The sequence below is a fragment of the Pezoporus occidentalis genome, unplaced genomic scaffold, assembly GCF_034315485.1.
Source record: "Pezoporus occidentalis ecotype Australia unplaced genomic scaffold, CSIRO_AGI_Poc_V1 ctg67, whole genome shotgun sequence".
NCBI classification, from domain to species: Eukaryota; Metazoa; Chordata; class Aves; order Psittaciformes; family Psittacidae; genus Pezoporus; species Pezoporus occidentalis.
In genome coordinates this window covers 2,992,014-3,005,370 of record NW_026916019.1, presented here as the reverse complement: position 1 = coordinate 3,005,370, position 13,357 = coordinate 2,992,014, and the positions used below count along the sequence as shown (strand labels likewise).

General features: G+C 42.5%; 1 protein-coding gene across 2 annotated transcripts in view; it reads right to left on the bottom strand.

Annotated features, from left to right (window-relative positions):
- The window catches only part of SNX9 (sorting nexin 9), a 59,793-nt gene extending 50,678 nt beyond the window's left edge, over positions 1–9,115 (bottom strand). The window contains exon 1 of one of the 2 annotated variants that reach the window (XM_062640783.1): positions 8,723–9,115. In XM_062640783.1, coding sequence (XP_062496767.1) covers positions 8,723–8,734 — 12 coding nt within the window. In that variant the 5' untranslated portion in view covers positions 8,735–9,115. The remainder of the gene's footprint in view (positions 1–8,722) is intronic. The other variant, XM_062640782.1, reaches the window with a different exon arrangement.
- Between the last annotated feature and the right edge of the window lie 4,242 nt (positions 9,116–13,357).

The following is a 13,357-nucleotide window of genomic DNA, read 5'->3' as shown; positions in this document are numbered from 1 at the left end:
AGTCCCAAACACTGGTAATATTAATAGGAAAACAACTCAATGGCAAGCTAATTGAAGACATCTAGGAAGGAATCTAAAAATCAGCAGAACACATCCTCAATGTGTATTTCTGCTAAATTCTCTGTTACTTGAGTAACCAACATTAATCAATATACAAATTGTTTGGGATCTCTTAGCCCTTTTTAGAAACACTACTTTATGAAAGCCCAATAATTGAACCATTTCTATGTCTACTTTATTTTATGAAGACAAGCGAGGAAACTATTATACCAACATAAATGTTGGAATATCATTTTACCATTTTAGCAGATGAAGCTTTTTGACTCCAGAAATGGGCAAAGTTCAGGTTTTCAGGGTTCTAATGTATCCAAGCCTACAGCTATTTTATGCTTTTCTGCAGCTCAAATACGCAAAGCCCAGTCATTAGACCTGGCCAAAGAACACCCAGCACTTGAACTGGACATTGGTCACCTGCAGTTTAATGCAGCAATTTAATGCAATGTGGACACTGGCAGTATTGCTCTATCCCACTTCAAATCAAAAAACCCCCACCAAAACACCACCGCTACCACCCCACCCCCCACTCCCCCCAGAAAATAAATAGAGCTAATGAATGCCAGAACTGGATTAAGTCATACAACATTTCAAGTTTCTCTTTTACAAATCTCCATTTTTCATTTATTTCAATTAAACACAAACTCTTCTACCAGCAACCTTTACAGTGACAGAAAGCATCAAAGAAGTCAGAAAAGAAAGTCTGAACTTCTGCTTCCTTACAAATTACTAGAAAAATTGGCAGCTTGACAAAACGCAACAGAGCTGTTGATATAAAAATTACAATTCAACCACCATATACAAGCTTCCAAGAATATGGTGGAGTTATTTGCATCAAGGAAGATGCTTAATTTTGTATTCCATAAGCAACCATTTTCAGAAGACAAATAGAGGGCTATTAAGGGAGGAAATTACAGTACTGCTGTAACTAGGTAAGCACTAATTACATTCTATTATCATATGTTATTGCAATATTTGATTAATGAATGAAATCTTAGCCCTCCCCCTCCCGCATTAATGTAGTGGAGGAAATAGAACATTTAACCTTAATTATAAAGACTTCATAGGACAAAATTATGTGTCTCATCAGCCATGGCCTTATGGCTACAGACAGATGAGTTGTACAGGCTATCCAGGGAATCTTAGGATTTAAGTCAGAACCAACAGGAACAATAAATGTAATAGTCTTATATCAATCAGCTTTCCTCTGGAAATTGCACATATAATCATAACCAATTAAAAAAATCCTCACACAGAAGAGAACCATTTTAAAGCTATGCTAAGAGGATTTTTACAGTTGTTCTTCAAAATTAGCCATTTTCTTGTATTAGCCAGGAAAACAAACGCTTTTCTTGAATTCAGCTAGAATTGAGAGGGCAACTTATTTATGCTTATATTTGCATTGAGAGCTGGAGTCTCAGAAGGCTGGGAAAAGCAAAGCAAGTCCAAAACCTACTGTGTATAAACAGAGATACCATATGAATGCACAAAATAAAAGCACAACAGTTTTCTTGCCAAGGAGCAGCAGATGGCAACTCAGAGCAGAAGTCAGCAACACAACAGTAAGTCATGAGAAAATGCCCATCAACCAGTTGTACACCAGTCCCACTTTTTACAAGGTGGGACTGAATGATTTCACCTGGGCAAGTCCCACTTGCAGAAACCCCAGGTCAGGCATGGTTGCCCATCCCCAGAAGCAGCTATTTTGCTTGGACTCCCAGAGGACCTCCCTCAAGCTGCACTGCCAATCTTCCTACCACCTCCTCCTCCCTCCAGCCACCTACTTTGCACATTGAAAACCCCTCCTATACAGTGGCTTCCTTTAAGGGGCAGGGCCTGGGGAATGAGCTGTTCTAAAATACAGGAGGAAATTAAGAGTTTTTACTAACACCAGCAAAATTGTTCAGATGCACAAAGTCACTGGTTTGACTCTACCCAGCACACTTACTAGCAGTGCCCGGGATGGCTCACATGCCCTTCATACCATGCCATATCCTGAATGTCCACTCACAACTACAGAACAGCTGGATCACCCTGTGTAAAGCCAGCTCCCTAAAAGAAGAGTTGACCCTCATGCCCTTCTCTTACTGCGGTTCTTACAGACGACTGTCTGTCAAAGTTCAATGATCCTGGCCTTAACTACCTCTCCCTCACACCCCCCACCTCACAGATATTTCTTACTAATAGCTCAAAGGGGAAAAAAACCCTTTGGAAAAAAACCCAACAAACTGATAAGGCTCAGTCAGAGCTTAGATTAAATATTCCAGTAAGCAATATACATCTATTTTTTCCCTCCTCAGTAACACTTATATTATACTTACTGGACTACTACAACACTGCTTGTTTTTTTGAACTTTGTGTTACTTGGGAAACTCCTTTCCAGTCATAAATCACTGAGAGAGCAGGAATACAACTAAAGAAAATAAAAGCACAACCTCTGGCTCTCAGAGAAGCGTAAAGTGAATGTGAATGACCTTGTAATTGTAAAATATGCTTTAAAATAGATTAGCTATTAGTTAGTTCTAAATGCTGAACACTAATAGTTATTTACTTTAAGTAATTTCAGATAGCTAAATGTTGATCTCTCCTGCTGCAGTGTTTGCAGAAACAAATCACTCCCAGTATTTTACAGTCTCCATTACCTGCTTTTGTAAAGTTTTGCAAGACTGCTTCCAACATCAGAATTACTAGTAAACATAATACAGGAGGGAACCCATATATTTAAAACTGAAAAGTTTTCCTACCATTTTTCCCTTCGCAATCTCTGTAAACTCTGAAATTTGGCAGATAGCCAAATCAAATAAGTAGGTTTTTATAAACACAAGAATGTGTGGATATTCCCTGCTTCAGGGGCTTTTTCAAGACCTGAAAAAAATCAGAGGTTCTAAATGAGGAATACAATTGACAGAGAAAAACCTTGAAAGAATGGAGTAAAATAAATGTGTTTTTACAAAACCACAGTTAACTGTAAAGACTCCTTGCTGAAACACTGATATATGGAGAAATGCTATCAGAGCAAAAATCTGAACTGACAAATCTATAACCCATATGAAACTTATTACATCATCTGATACCAGACTTCCTTCTCTTTAGCTACTGTAATCATGTTTCTAAATAACAACCCCTGGTTATGAGTCTCTGATGACTCAATGACTAGGTGCTTGAAATAACTTTGAAAAACTGAGTCAGAGGAATCATTACGCAGGCATAGCATCATATGGACTCTCACCAGTTTACCAGCACAGACATCAGAAACCTTGCACTAGTAATTGCTGCAAGGCAACATAAACCCACTTTATCACAAAACTTTAGAAAAATCATACTGTCAGGGAGAAAAATAAAAGAACAGAAAAACCTGTATCTTCATAAAATAAGATTCTATCAGCTCTTGTGCTCATCCTAACATCTTACTCCAGGTCAGGAACCTCCAGTAAATTTGCATTATCTGACATTTTCACCTTCTCTAGCCATCTTGTTGCCCCTTAAAAAAAAAACAACAACAAAAACCCACAACAAAAACCAAACTAAACCAAAACCAAACAAAAACCACAAACAAAAAGTCCCAAACCAACCACCACACCAAAATAATATGAAAAGTCCAAATTTTCACATCTACTTAATTACAGTTAAAAAAAATCCCCCAACTTTTCATATAATTGAGACCATGAAAAATCAAAATTCTTACTTCACTTTTAGTTTTGTTCCATCACATCCTACATATATAAAACAACTGTAATCTCATTCTTTTTATTACATCTTGCTTTCCTGAACTTAAATAGTGAAACATGCTGAATGGATTATGAAATAATCTGCACAGAAGCTCATTTCAACTCACAGCTGTATTAAGATTTACTAAGTGAATATTCTCTTAAGATGCAGTTTCCTAGAAAAGCCTACTTTCAAAGTTAGGACAATATAGAAGGCAGACTTTCAGAACACAAAGTTTGTGTATTTTGGAGGGTTTATCACAGAGGGAGTTGCGTTTCCCAGCTGCAAAAAGAACAAAGAATTGTTTCTGCCTGATTCATAATGCAAACATACAAACAGCTTCATCATGGCACAAAGGAAAATTTGAGGCTTTGTTACACTAATAAGAGCAATAGAGAACCAAAAAGAAAGCTGAAAGGAAGGATACACACTTAAGCAAAATAATCTTTATTTGAAGTCTAATGTGTTATTCTTTCCTAGCTGAAATTTTAATATATAAATAATTATTTCCCTAACTTCAACTACTAGAACCATGATAATTTAACTATACCTGCTTAGGGACATTCACAAGAGATAATGCATCATGATCAGATGGAAAAACAAAGCCTTCAACAACATTTCCATGTTTTAGAAGTATTGGTAAGCTATACCTTCCTTTAAAATCAGCATATTCAGTCTAACCTTTCACCTCAAGGGGCTTTTTCCCCCCACAAAAAAGGGGCCAGTTATACAAACAGAACCAGATACCTGGGGTCTTAAAGTAGACAAAACATTGAACAATTAAGAATTTAACAGTGTGATACAGGGGCCCCTGAAGTTACAAAGAAAAATTTGTTGCAATTGACACTAAGACGGGCCCAACCTTACAAAGATTATCAATACCTGCCTTGTGAAATACCTAGCTTGCAAAAGTAATGTCACCAACTTCAGTATTACTCCTATAAATCAGAGTTTATTGGCTCCTAGTTCCAACTTCAACTGTTAAACTAAAGCCCTCACCGCACATTTGAAGCGCAGGTTCCAGAAGAATTGTCTTGACTACCAGCGTGCACATAACCTATCAACTTCTTTTAATATCATCACCTCCTTCTGAAATTAGGACTCCAAAAAAGGCAAAACATCAGTCTTTTCAATAAAATGGCTTGCCTGCATTTAAAACAATAAATAACTCCAAAAATAAACTGAGGTAAGGAGCACATTATTTAAAAGTCAGCATATCGCTTCCTGACATTTCCAGCTCTCCCTATTCAGTGAAACTCAAAAACAAAAGAAAGGGCAAGGATAAACCTGGGACTTTGCAAACTCTAGTGGGAAAAGAAGAGGAAAGGCCAGAGAAGTCAAGGAGGTACAAACAAAAGAATGAGAATCTCATCTGTGCCTTTTGCAAGCAATTATCATGAACACATTTACAACATTGCATTTTCTTTGTAACTGAGTTTCGAATATTTTTTTAAGCTTTATTCTTTTAGGCTCAGCTACTTTTTGCCTCCTTTTGTAATACAGAGTTGAAAATAAGGAATTAGTAAACTCAAATCTACTTCTGAAGGAAGCATCCAAAATAAGAACTGATGCATTAAGCTAGATACTTTAAGTGTGGATATGAAACTGCCTACCCCTGAAGTAAGGTTCACCTAAATTACAGTAAAAGTTTGAAGTTAGCATCTCTTCAACAATCCTTTTGGGTTGGGTTTTTTGTTTGTTTTTTTTTTTTTTGTTGGTTGGTTTTTTTGTTTGGGTTTGGTTTTTTTTACTTGCTTCAATTTTTAGAGCATATGACCTTGAGCAAGAGTTTAGGGAATCACAAAATCCACTACCAAAATACAGTAATGATCTGGCCAAAGAACAACCACCAGAAGTCTCATATCCTCCATTTCCCATTTATACCTCCAACCTTTAACAGGAAAGTTTCCCACTCCCAATTTTACCATCCCACTTCAACCTTTCACATCAGCTCTGAGCAAACTTTCAGCCACTGCACCTTCCTAGAACTGGAGAAAATGGCCCCAGTGTTTCCATTCAGCTAATTTTGCTACTTCAGCAACTTGCAATAGCTCACAGACTGGCCTGGCAAGTGCTGGAGTCAACTCCTGGACGTAAAGAGAGCACAGGATGAGTAGCAAGGAAGGAGAAGGAGAAATGCTTATTGTTAAATCAGCTCACAGCATCAGACACAGCTTCCAAAGCCTCCAGAGTACTTAGGGCCTACTGACATGTTTCAACAAAAGCCTCCCCATCAAGCTACAAGTCACAAATATGTTAGCAAAGCATGAGTGAAGGCCTTTTTGTATCAAAATAGTTCTTTCCCCTAAAAGCTTTTATTTTTTACTTCAGTAAGAAATCCAGTGAGTTTTAATTGTCCAGGGAAGATCCAAGCGGATTAAACAGAACAGACAGCAAGTTACAACTGTAGACCAGGTCTTCATACTGGAAAACTCTAGGAACATAACGGCTGTAGTTTATCAAAGTGGGAGGCAAGAAGACTGAGCAGGGTTCACAAGCTAACTATAGAAGTACTCCCTATTTCCTCTCCATCCCAGGAAACCTCACACTTTGATAGAAGCATTTTTAAGTCTTGTAGACAAAAGGATAAAACTGGAAACAGAAGCTGGGCAAAAATTTAGATCCAGAATAAAGTGCCAACAGCAAGAGTTGATGGTTAAAAAAAACCAACAAAATACACACACACACACACAAAAGACAGACAGGATTTTCCATCAAATGAAGACTGAATTTTCCCCTGCCCTTCTTGGAAAGTATATTCTAGTTTAAACAGAAATTAATTCAGGAAGCGCTAATAGCCTGTGCAGTGCAGGCCAGGCCTGACTGTCAGTCGCCCCTACCAGCTGTATGGGATTTGACACCTTTAAAGTTTGAGAAATTCACACTCACACATTAGATAACAAATTATAGTTAAGTTTTGTTAACTTTTTCATATACAATATAAATGCACTTTGCATATTTCTTTTCAAAACAAGCTATTTTGGAAGGAGGCAAGTAATTTATTTGCCATCAAAAAAAAAAAATTACTTCACAATTGAAATGGTGACTGGTTAGTTGGCCAAACTCCTAAAGAGTTCTTGAGTCAGTTACTCCCTTACACTTAAAGAAGTGTATCTTTCACTATAGCTGACATTTGCACAAGTTTAACAAGTTAAAATCCCAAGCAAGGCAATTCACAAAGAGCCACCCATCTCCTGGGTGAAGCTCAGAAAATAAAGCAAGCTTCTCTTCACTACTGCTCTCAGTTACCAGCATAGTAAAATAACAATAAAATAACAGTTCTTTACTATCACTTTCCAATTTTAATCTTCAAGTTAACTACTAAAACTTTCAACGTGTAGAAAAAAAAATAAATCTTTCTTGCAAGAAAAATCCTGCACCATCATATTTAAGGCCAGTCCTGGTTATGAAGTTAGAAATTCTGCACCCTTCAGTTTCAGCCTATAACAACTCCAAAATATTAATTAAAGAAAAGCAAAATAAAAGTTTCCAAATGTGAATAAACCACCTTCATGTGTGTCACAGAACACAGGACTGCATGACCATAATGTACCTCAAAGTGAGAGGAGAAACATTAAACCACTTTCTGACAGTATGAGGACTCAGGACTTCGCATACTGTGCATTATGAAGTATACGTGCACACAGAAGTAATTTTGTTGCTCCCTACAATAGTTAGATTGATCCACATTATCCATACACACATTCCACAAATCAGTGGAAACCACCAATATTAAAACTGATCCCATCAATAATACTCTAAAACCTCAACAGGGCATAAAGTTCACTACATCAATACTTAAACTGCCTAAGGGATTTTGAAGCCTAAAATCAACTTCTCTGTGCTTCTGGAGAAGTTTACCAAAACATGAGTAAGCATCAACTGAAATGGCTAGAGAGGCAGCTACTTATCCATTAAATTTGACACATTCAAGAGGAAGAATTTCTCCAGTACTGGTAAGTGCAACACAAGTAGCGGACAATATGAGAGCTGCCTCAATAAAAAGAAGTTTTTGAACTGCTAGCCAAGTTTATGGAATCAGATGACTCAAAGCATTACTTCAAATACCAAAAAAGCTTTCTGAGATATTTAGACAACTTACAGATGACATTTACTAGTGGATGTTAACTCACACCTATGCAAGCAGAGATGCTTTCAACAACCTATATAGTAAATAAATATCGTTAATTTAGAAAGAGACCAGTTTCAGACAGGATGAGCTAATTTCGACTGTTGTATTAATAACAGATACTGTTGAAGAACTCAACAAAATAATTTCACTTCCTGCTTTTCTAATTGTAAGATCAGACCTTACTATTAACAGGTCGCACTCTACAGCCTCTGGGCTCCCACAAGAGACACAACACACCCACCGCCTAGATGCCACTCGAGGGGGGCTCCATGAGTCGCCCTGAAGCGACTGGGCGGCCGAGGGGGGAGGCCGCCAGGACACCACGTCCCCAGCCTCGCGGCGGGGCCCGCCAGCGGCGGAGGCCTCTCCGGCCACCGCCGCGATCCGCCGGCCGGCACCGATCCACAGGGCACTGTGGAGGCGGAACATCAGCCCTCAGCCTCCGGAGGCTTTTCGACCCTGCAGTCGCTCCGGCCGAGCCGGGGAGCGGCGAGGCAGGAACAGCAGAAAACAACTTTCCCCTGCTCCAGACCGACGCTACCCCACCGAGCCCTCCACACCGCTCAGAGGGGCCGGGCAGCGGCAGCGAGGCCCGAGCGAAGCGCGGCAGGAGCAGTCGGCCCACTTCTTCCTTCCCGCGGCCGGCGGCGAGGGGCAGGCCCCAGGGAGGGGACTGACTCCCCCGACCCGCCGCCCGTCCCGCCCGCCGAGCCCCTCCACCGGGCCTGCAAGACGCCCGGGGTTCCGGCGCAGGGGGCGCCCCGGAGCCGCCTCACGACCCCCCGGAGCCGCCTCACGAGCCCCCGGGCCGCGCCGGGGGCTGCTCACCTTGGTGGCCATGGCGCTGCTGGTGCGGGTTGGGCTGCCGGTCTCCCCTCCCCGCCGCGGGCCGCGGCTGCTCGGTCGGTGTGTCCGGCCCGCCCGCCGACGCTGGGCCTCGCAGGCGGCTCTTCCTCAGCGTCCCCCGGTCGCTACCGCCTGAGGGCCGTTGGGCGGCTCAGCTGCAAGCCCCGGCTCTGAGCAGGCGGGGGCTGATGTAGCCGCAGGGCGCTGCCCCCTCCCCACCCCTCTGCACTCCTCCGCCCCGGTCGCCCCTTCCTTCGGCACAGCGTGGCTCGGCACTGGTCGGCATCTGGCGGGGTGGCGGGGCTGTTTGTCCCCGCCGCTCCGTCAGGGATGGAGGGAGGGACCCGCGGCGTGGCGGGGAGTCCCGGGGGAGCCCCCCTGTCGGTCCTCGGGTGCGGGAGGGGGACCGGCCCTCCCCTACCCCGGGTGCCTTCAGTGGCTTCGCTGTCAGCGTTTGCCCTCAAATTTCCACTTGCGTGGGGAAGAGAGCCCTCAGGAAGACGTTGTCTGTCCCTCTGTTGCTTTTGACCAGAGATTTGGAAGCAATTGTATAGCAAGGAAAGCAATTTTCCCTCGGCCAGGCTCACTGCAGCTGTTGGTGGGATGTGCGTCGTCCCTGACCTCCTATTTCAGCCGGGCCTTAGTGTACAGCAGTTATTAACAGCAGAAAATAACATGCAGGAGCTGGTTAGGGTCAGTAGCATTCCTGTTAGGTGCTCTGCAACCATCTCATAAAAAATGACTGTGACCCCACTTGCTTTCCAGCCTGCAGGAAGAGATGCAGTGGGAGGCTAAAGTGAAGGGAATGGGAAAATGTAGTAGCAGGGATTGTGCAAGGTACTGCACCATCAGAAAAGCAGAACTTCTTGTCTGGATATGTATAGTGCTGTATATTGAGACAAGGAGGCACAAAAGCACAAAATGTAATCAGTTCTAAGCAATGTTAAGTGTGATGGCTTTGAAATGGAAAATAACTGCGATGCTTGAAGGTAGTTGAACTAGTTTCAGGTCCTTAGGACCTTAGTACAAAAGGTGTAAGAAAAGCAGAATAGAAAAACAGGACCTGGAGTTGGGGAGTATCTGGGACTAGCAGATGTCCAGGGTGGGCACAGTTAAGCTAACTGATAAGTAGAAGGACAGGATGATTGCTATGTCTGTGGATGATTGCTATGTCTGTAATGTTAATTAAGCTGGTTATGAAGATTGTTGGGAAAAGTAAATGACCCTTAAAGATCACCACATTTATGTATGCATGCTGGAAACTTTCTGGAAAATGATGTAATATGCCCAGTGACCATACAAGGATGGCCTGTATGGCAATACAGCGACACATGTTAGAAGGAGCTATGCCCCGTGTTTCCTGATGCCGCGATAAAGAATACCTGCTTGTTAACTTGGAACTCTGTTGTGTATATATATGTTATCTATATATATGTATATATAGGTATATATATGCACATACTATATATGTATAGTGGTTGGCCTGGAACAAGGAGTTGCTTCCTTTCTGTAGCAAGAATCATAGAATCATAGTATGGTTAGGGTTGGAAAGGACCTTTAGATCATCTAGTTCCAACCCCCCTGCCATGGGCAGGGACACCTCACACTAAACCATATCACCCAAGGCCTCGTCCAACCTGGTCTTGAACACTGCCAGGGATGGAGCATTCACAGCCTCCCTGGGCAACCTATTCCAGTGCCTCAGCACCCTAACAGGAAAGAATTTCCTCCTTATATCCAATCTAAACTTCCCCTCTTTAAGTTTTAACCCGTTACCCCTTGTCCTGTCACTGCAGTCCCTAATGAAGAGTCCCTCTCCAGCATCCCTATAGGCCCCCTTCAGATACTGGAAGGCTGCTATGAGGTCTCCATGCAGCTTTCTCTTCTCCAGGCTGAACAGCCCCAACTTTCTCAGCCTATCTTCATATGGGAGGTGCTCCAGTCCCCTGATCATCCTCGTGTCCCTTCTCTGGACTTGTTCCAACAGTTCCATGTCCTTTTTATGTTGAGGACACCAGAACTGCACACAATACTCCAGGTGAGGTCTCACAAGAGCTGAGTAGAGGGGCAGGATCACCTCCTTCGACCTGCTGGTCACCCTCCTTTTGATGCAGGGCAGGATACAGTAGGCTTTCTAGGCTGTGGGCTCACACTGCTGGCTCATGTTCATTTTCTCATCGACCAACACCCCCAAGTCCTTCTCTGCAGGGCTGCTCTGAATCTCTTCTCTGCCCAACCTGTAGCCGTGCCTGGGATTGCTCCAACCCAGGTGTAGGACCTTGCACTTGGCATGGTTAAACTTCATGAGGTTGGCATCAGCCCACCTCACAAGCGTGTCAAGGTCCCTCTGGATGGCATTCCTTCCCTCGAGGGTATCAACCGAACCACACAGCTTGGTGTCATCGGCAAACTTGCTGAGGGTGCACTCAATCCCACTGGCCATGTCAGCGACGAAGATGTTGAACAAGACCGGTCCCAACACCCATCCCTGAGGGACACCACTCATTACTGGTCTCCAGCCGGACATTGAGCCATTGACCACAACTCTTTGTGTGCAGCCATCCAGCCAGTTCTTTATCCACTGAGTGGTCCATCCATCAAATTGATGTCTCTCCAATTTAGAGACAAGGATGTCATGCAGGACAGTGTCGAATGCTTTACACGAGTCCAGGTAGATGACATCAACTGCTCTACCCCTGTCCATCAGTTCTGTAGCCCCATCATAGAAGGCCACCAAATTGGTCAGGCAGGATTTCCCCTTAGTGAAGCCATGCTGGCTGTCACCAAGCACCTTGTTGTTTTCCATGTGCCTTAGCATGCCTTCCAGGAGAATCTGCTCCAAGATTTTGCCAGGCAGAGAGGTGAGACTGCCTGGTCTGTAATTCCTCGGGTCATCCATTTTCCCTTTCTTGAAAATGGGAGTTATATTTCCCATTTTCCAGTCACTGCTAACTTCACCTGACTGCCATGATTTTTCAAATATGATGGACAGCGGCTTCGCAACTTCATTCTCCAGCTCCTTCAGGACCCACGGATGGATTTCATCAGGACCCATGGACTTGTGCATGTTCAGATTTTTAAGATGGTCTCAAACCAGTTCCTCTCCTACAGTGGGCACAAGGTCTTCATTCTCACAGTCCCTGTGTCAGCCTTCCAAGACTTGGGTGGTGTGGTCAGAGCCTTTGCCAGTGAAGATCGAGGCAAAGAAGTCATTCAGAACCTCAGCCTTCTCCAAATCCTGCGTAGCCAGTTCTCCCAGGAGCTTCCTGAGGGGGGCCTACGTTTTCCCTAGTCTGTCTTTTATTTGCTATGTACCTGTAGAATCCCTTCTTCTACACATGGTGTAATTGCTAGGGCTGTCAAGAAGAGTCTGAAGAGACAGGTAGGTTGTTGGGAAGCTGCATATCTCTTTACACCTGCATTTCCTTGTTCATGGAAATTACAAGCTTCTCTTCTTCTATTTGTATCATTTCCCAGTGAGACAGATTTATTAAAAGAGAAAAATATGTTTACAGCTGAAAAAAAAATTCCAAGTAGGATCAGCAAACTAGTTTCTATGGAGGGTGAGGATAAGGAATTAAGAGGAACTGGCTGTTAAGTCACCACCACTTTTCGAGTGATTGAACTGATTAACTTGAGAAGTTTTCAAACTCCTTTATTGCAGTTTTTAACTTTTTCAGAGATCAATTAAATACTATGATTCCAAATTTTTATTATTTAAAACAGGAGTATCTAAAGTGAAATCTTTGTGTGTGGCCCACAAACATCCCTTTATGATACTACCTCTAAGCTGACGTATTGTATTAAGGATCAGTTTTACTGTGTGCTCTCTCCCAGACTGGTGTTTCAGTCACTGTAGTAGCAAAACTCTGAAGACAGCTTTGTCTCTGTACTAAAGGATCCTGTTCTTCCACCTTCTCGCTAAGTCTTTCCAACATTGTATGTTTTAATCTGGCCATCTAGTGAGCATCTTATGAAAAGGATAGAGGTGTGAAATCAAGAGGCCCAGTGTTGTCTTGTTTAGGAATTTCCAATGAACAGGTGTGTGAAGCACCCTCTACCCCTTCACCAGATGCTGTGTTTTGCAACGTGATTTATAATAAACTTTTGCATAAGCTCGAATCTGTGTCATTCTTTACCTGCAATCAGAACTGCCAGAAAAGATTAGTCTACAGCTGACAACCATTATGTGTTTAGCAGAGCAGTGCTTGGCAAGTTTGAGGAATGAAGGAAACATTAACATTTCTTTCAGGGTGAGAGAATGTTCCACAAAAAGTCTTTTTTATGAGATCCTTCCAATACTATTTGCAATTAATTGGATTGCAAATAAATGCATCTTCTTAGCTGCAAGTTTTATCGTTGTTTAACACAAAGGGCCAAATACCAATAAATTGCTAATGAAATCACCTAAAATTTCCCAAATTTTCTAAAAGAGTTTATTTTCTGATACCAGGCTGAGTCCTAGTTAATTAAGACTAGATGTTTGAGTAGCATTAGACATATAAGAAATCTCAGTGGCTTTAGCAGGGTTATTTACATAATTAAGCATTTGATAGGCTGGAAGTTGAGTGCTCTGTGTGGAGCTTATCAGCTTTCAACCACAGTTTGCTTATTATT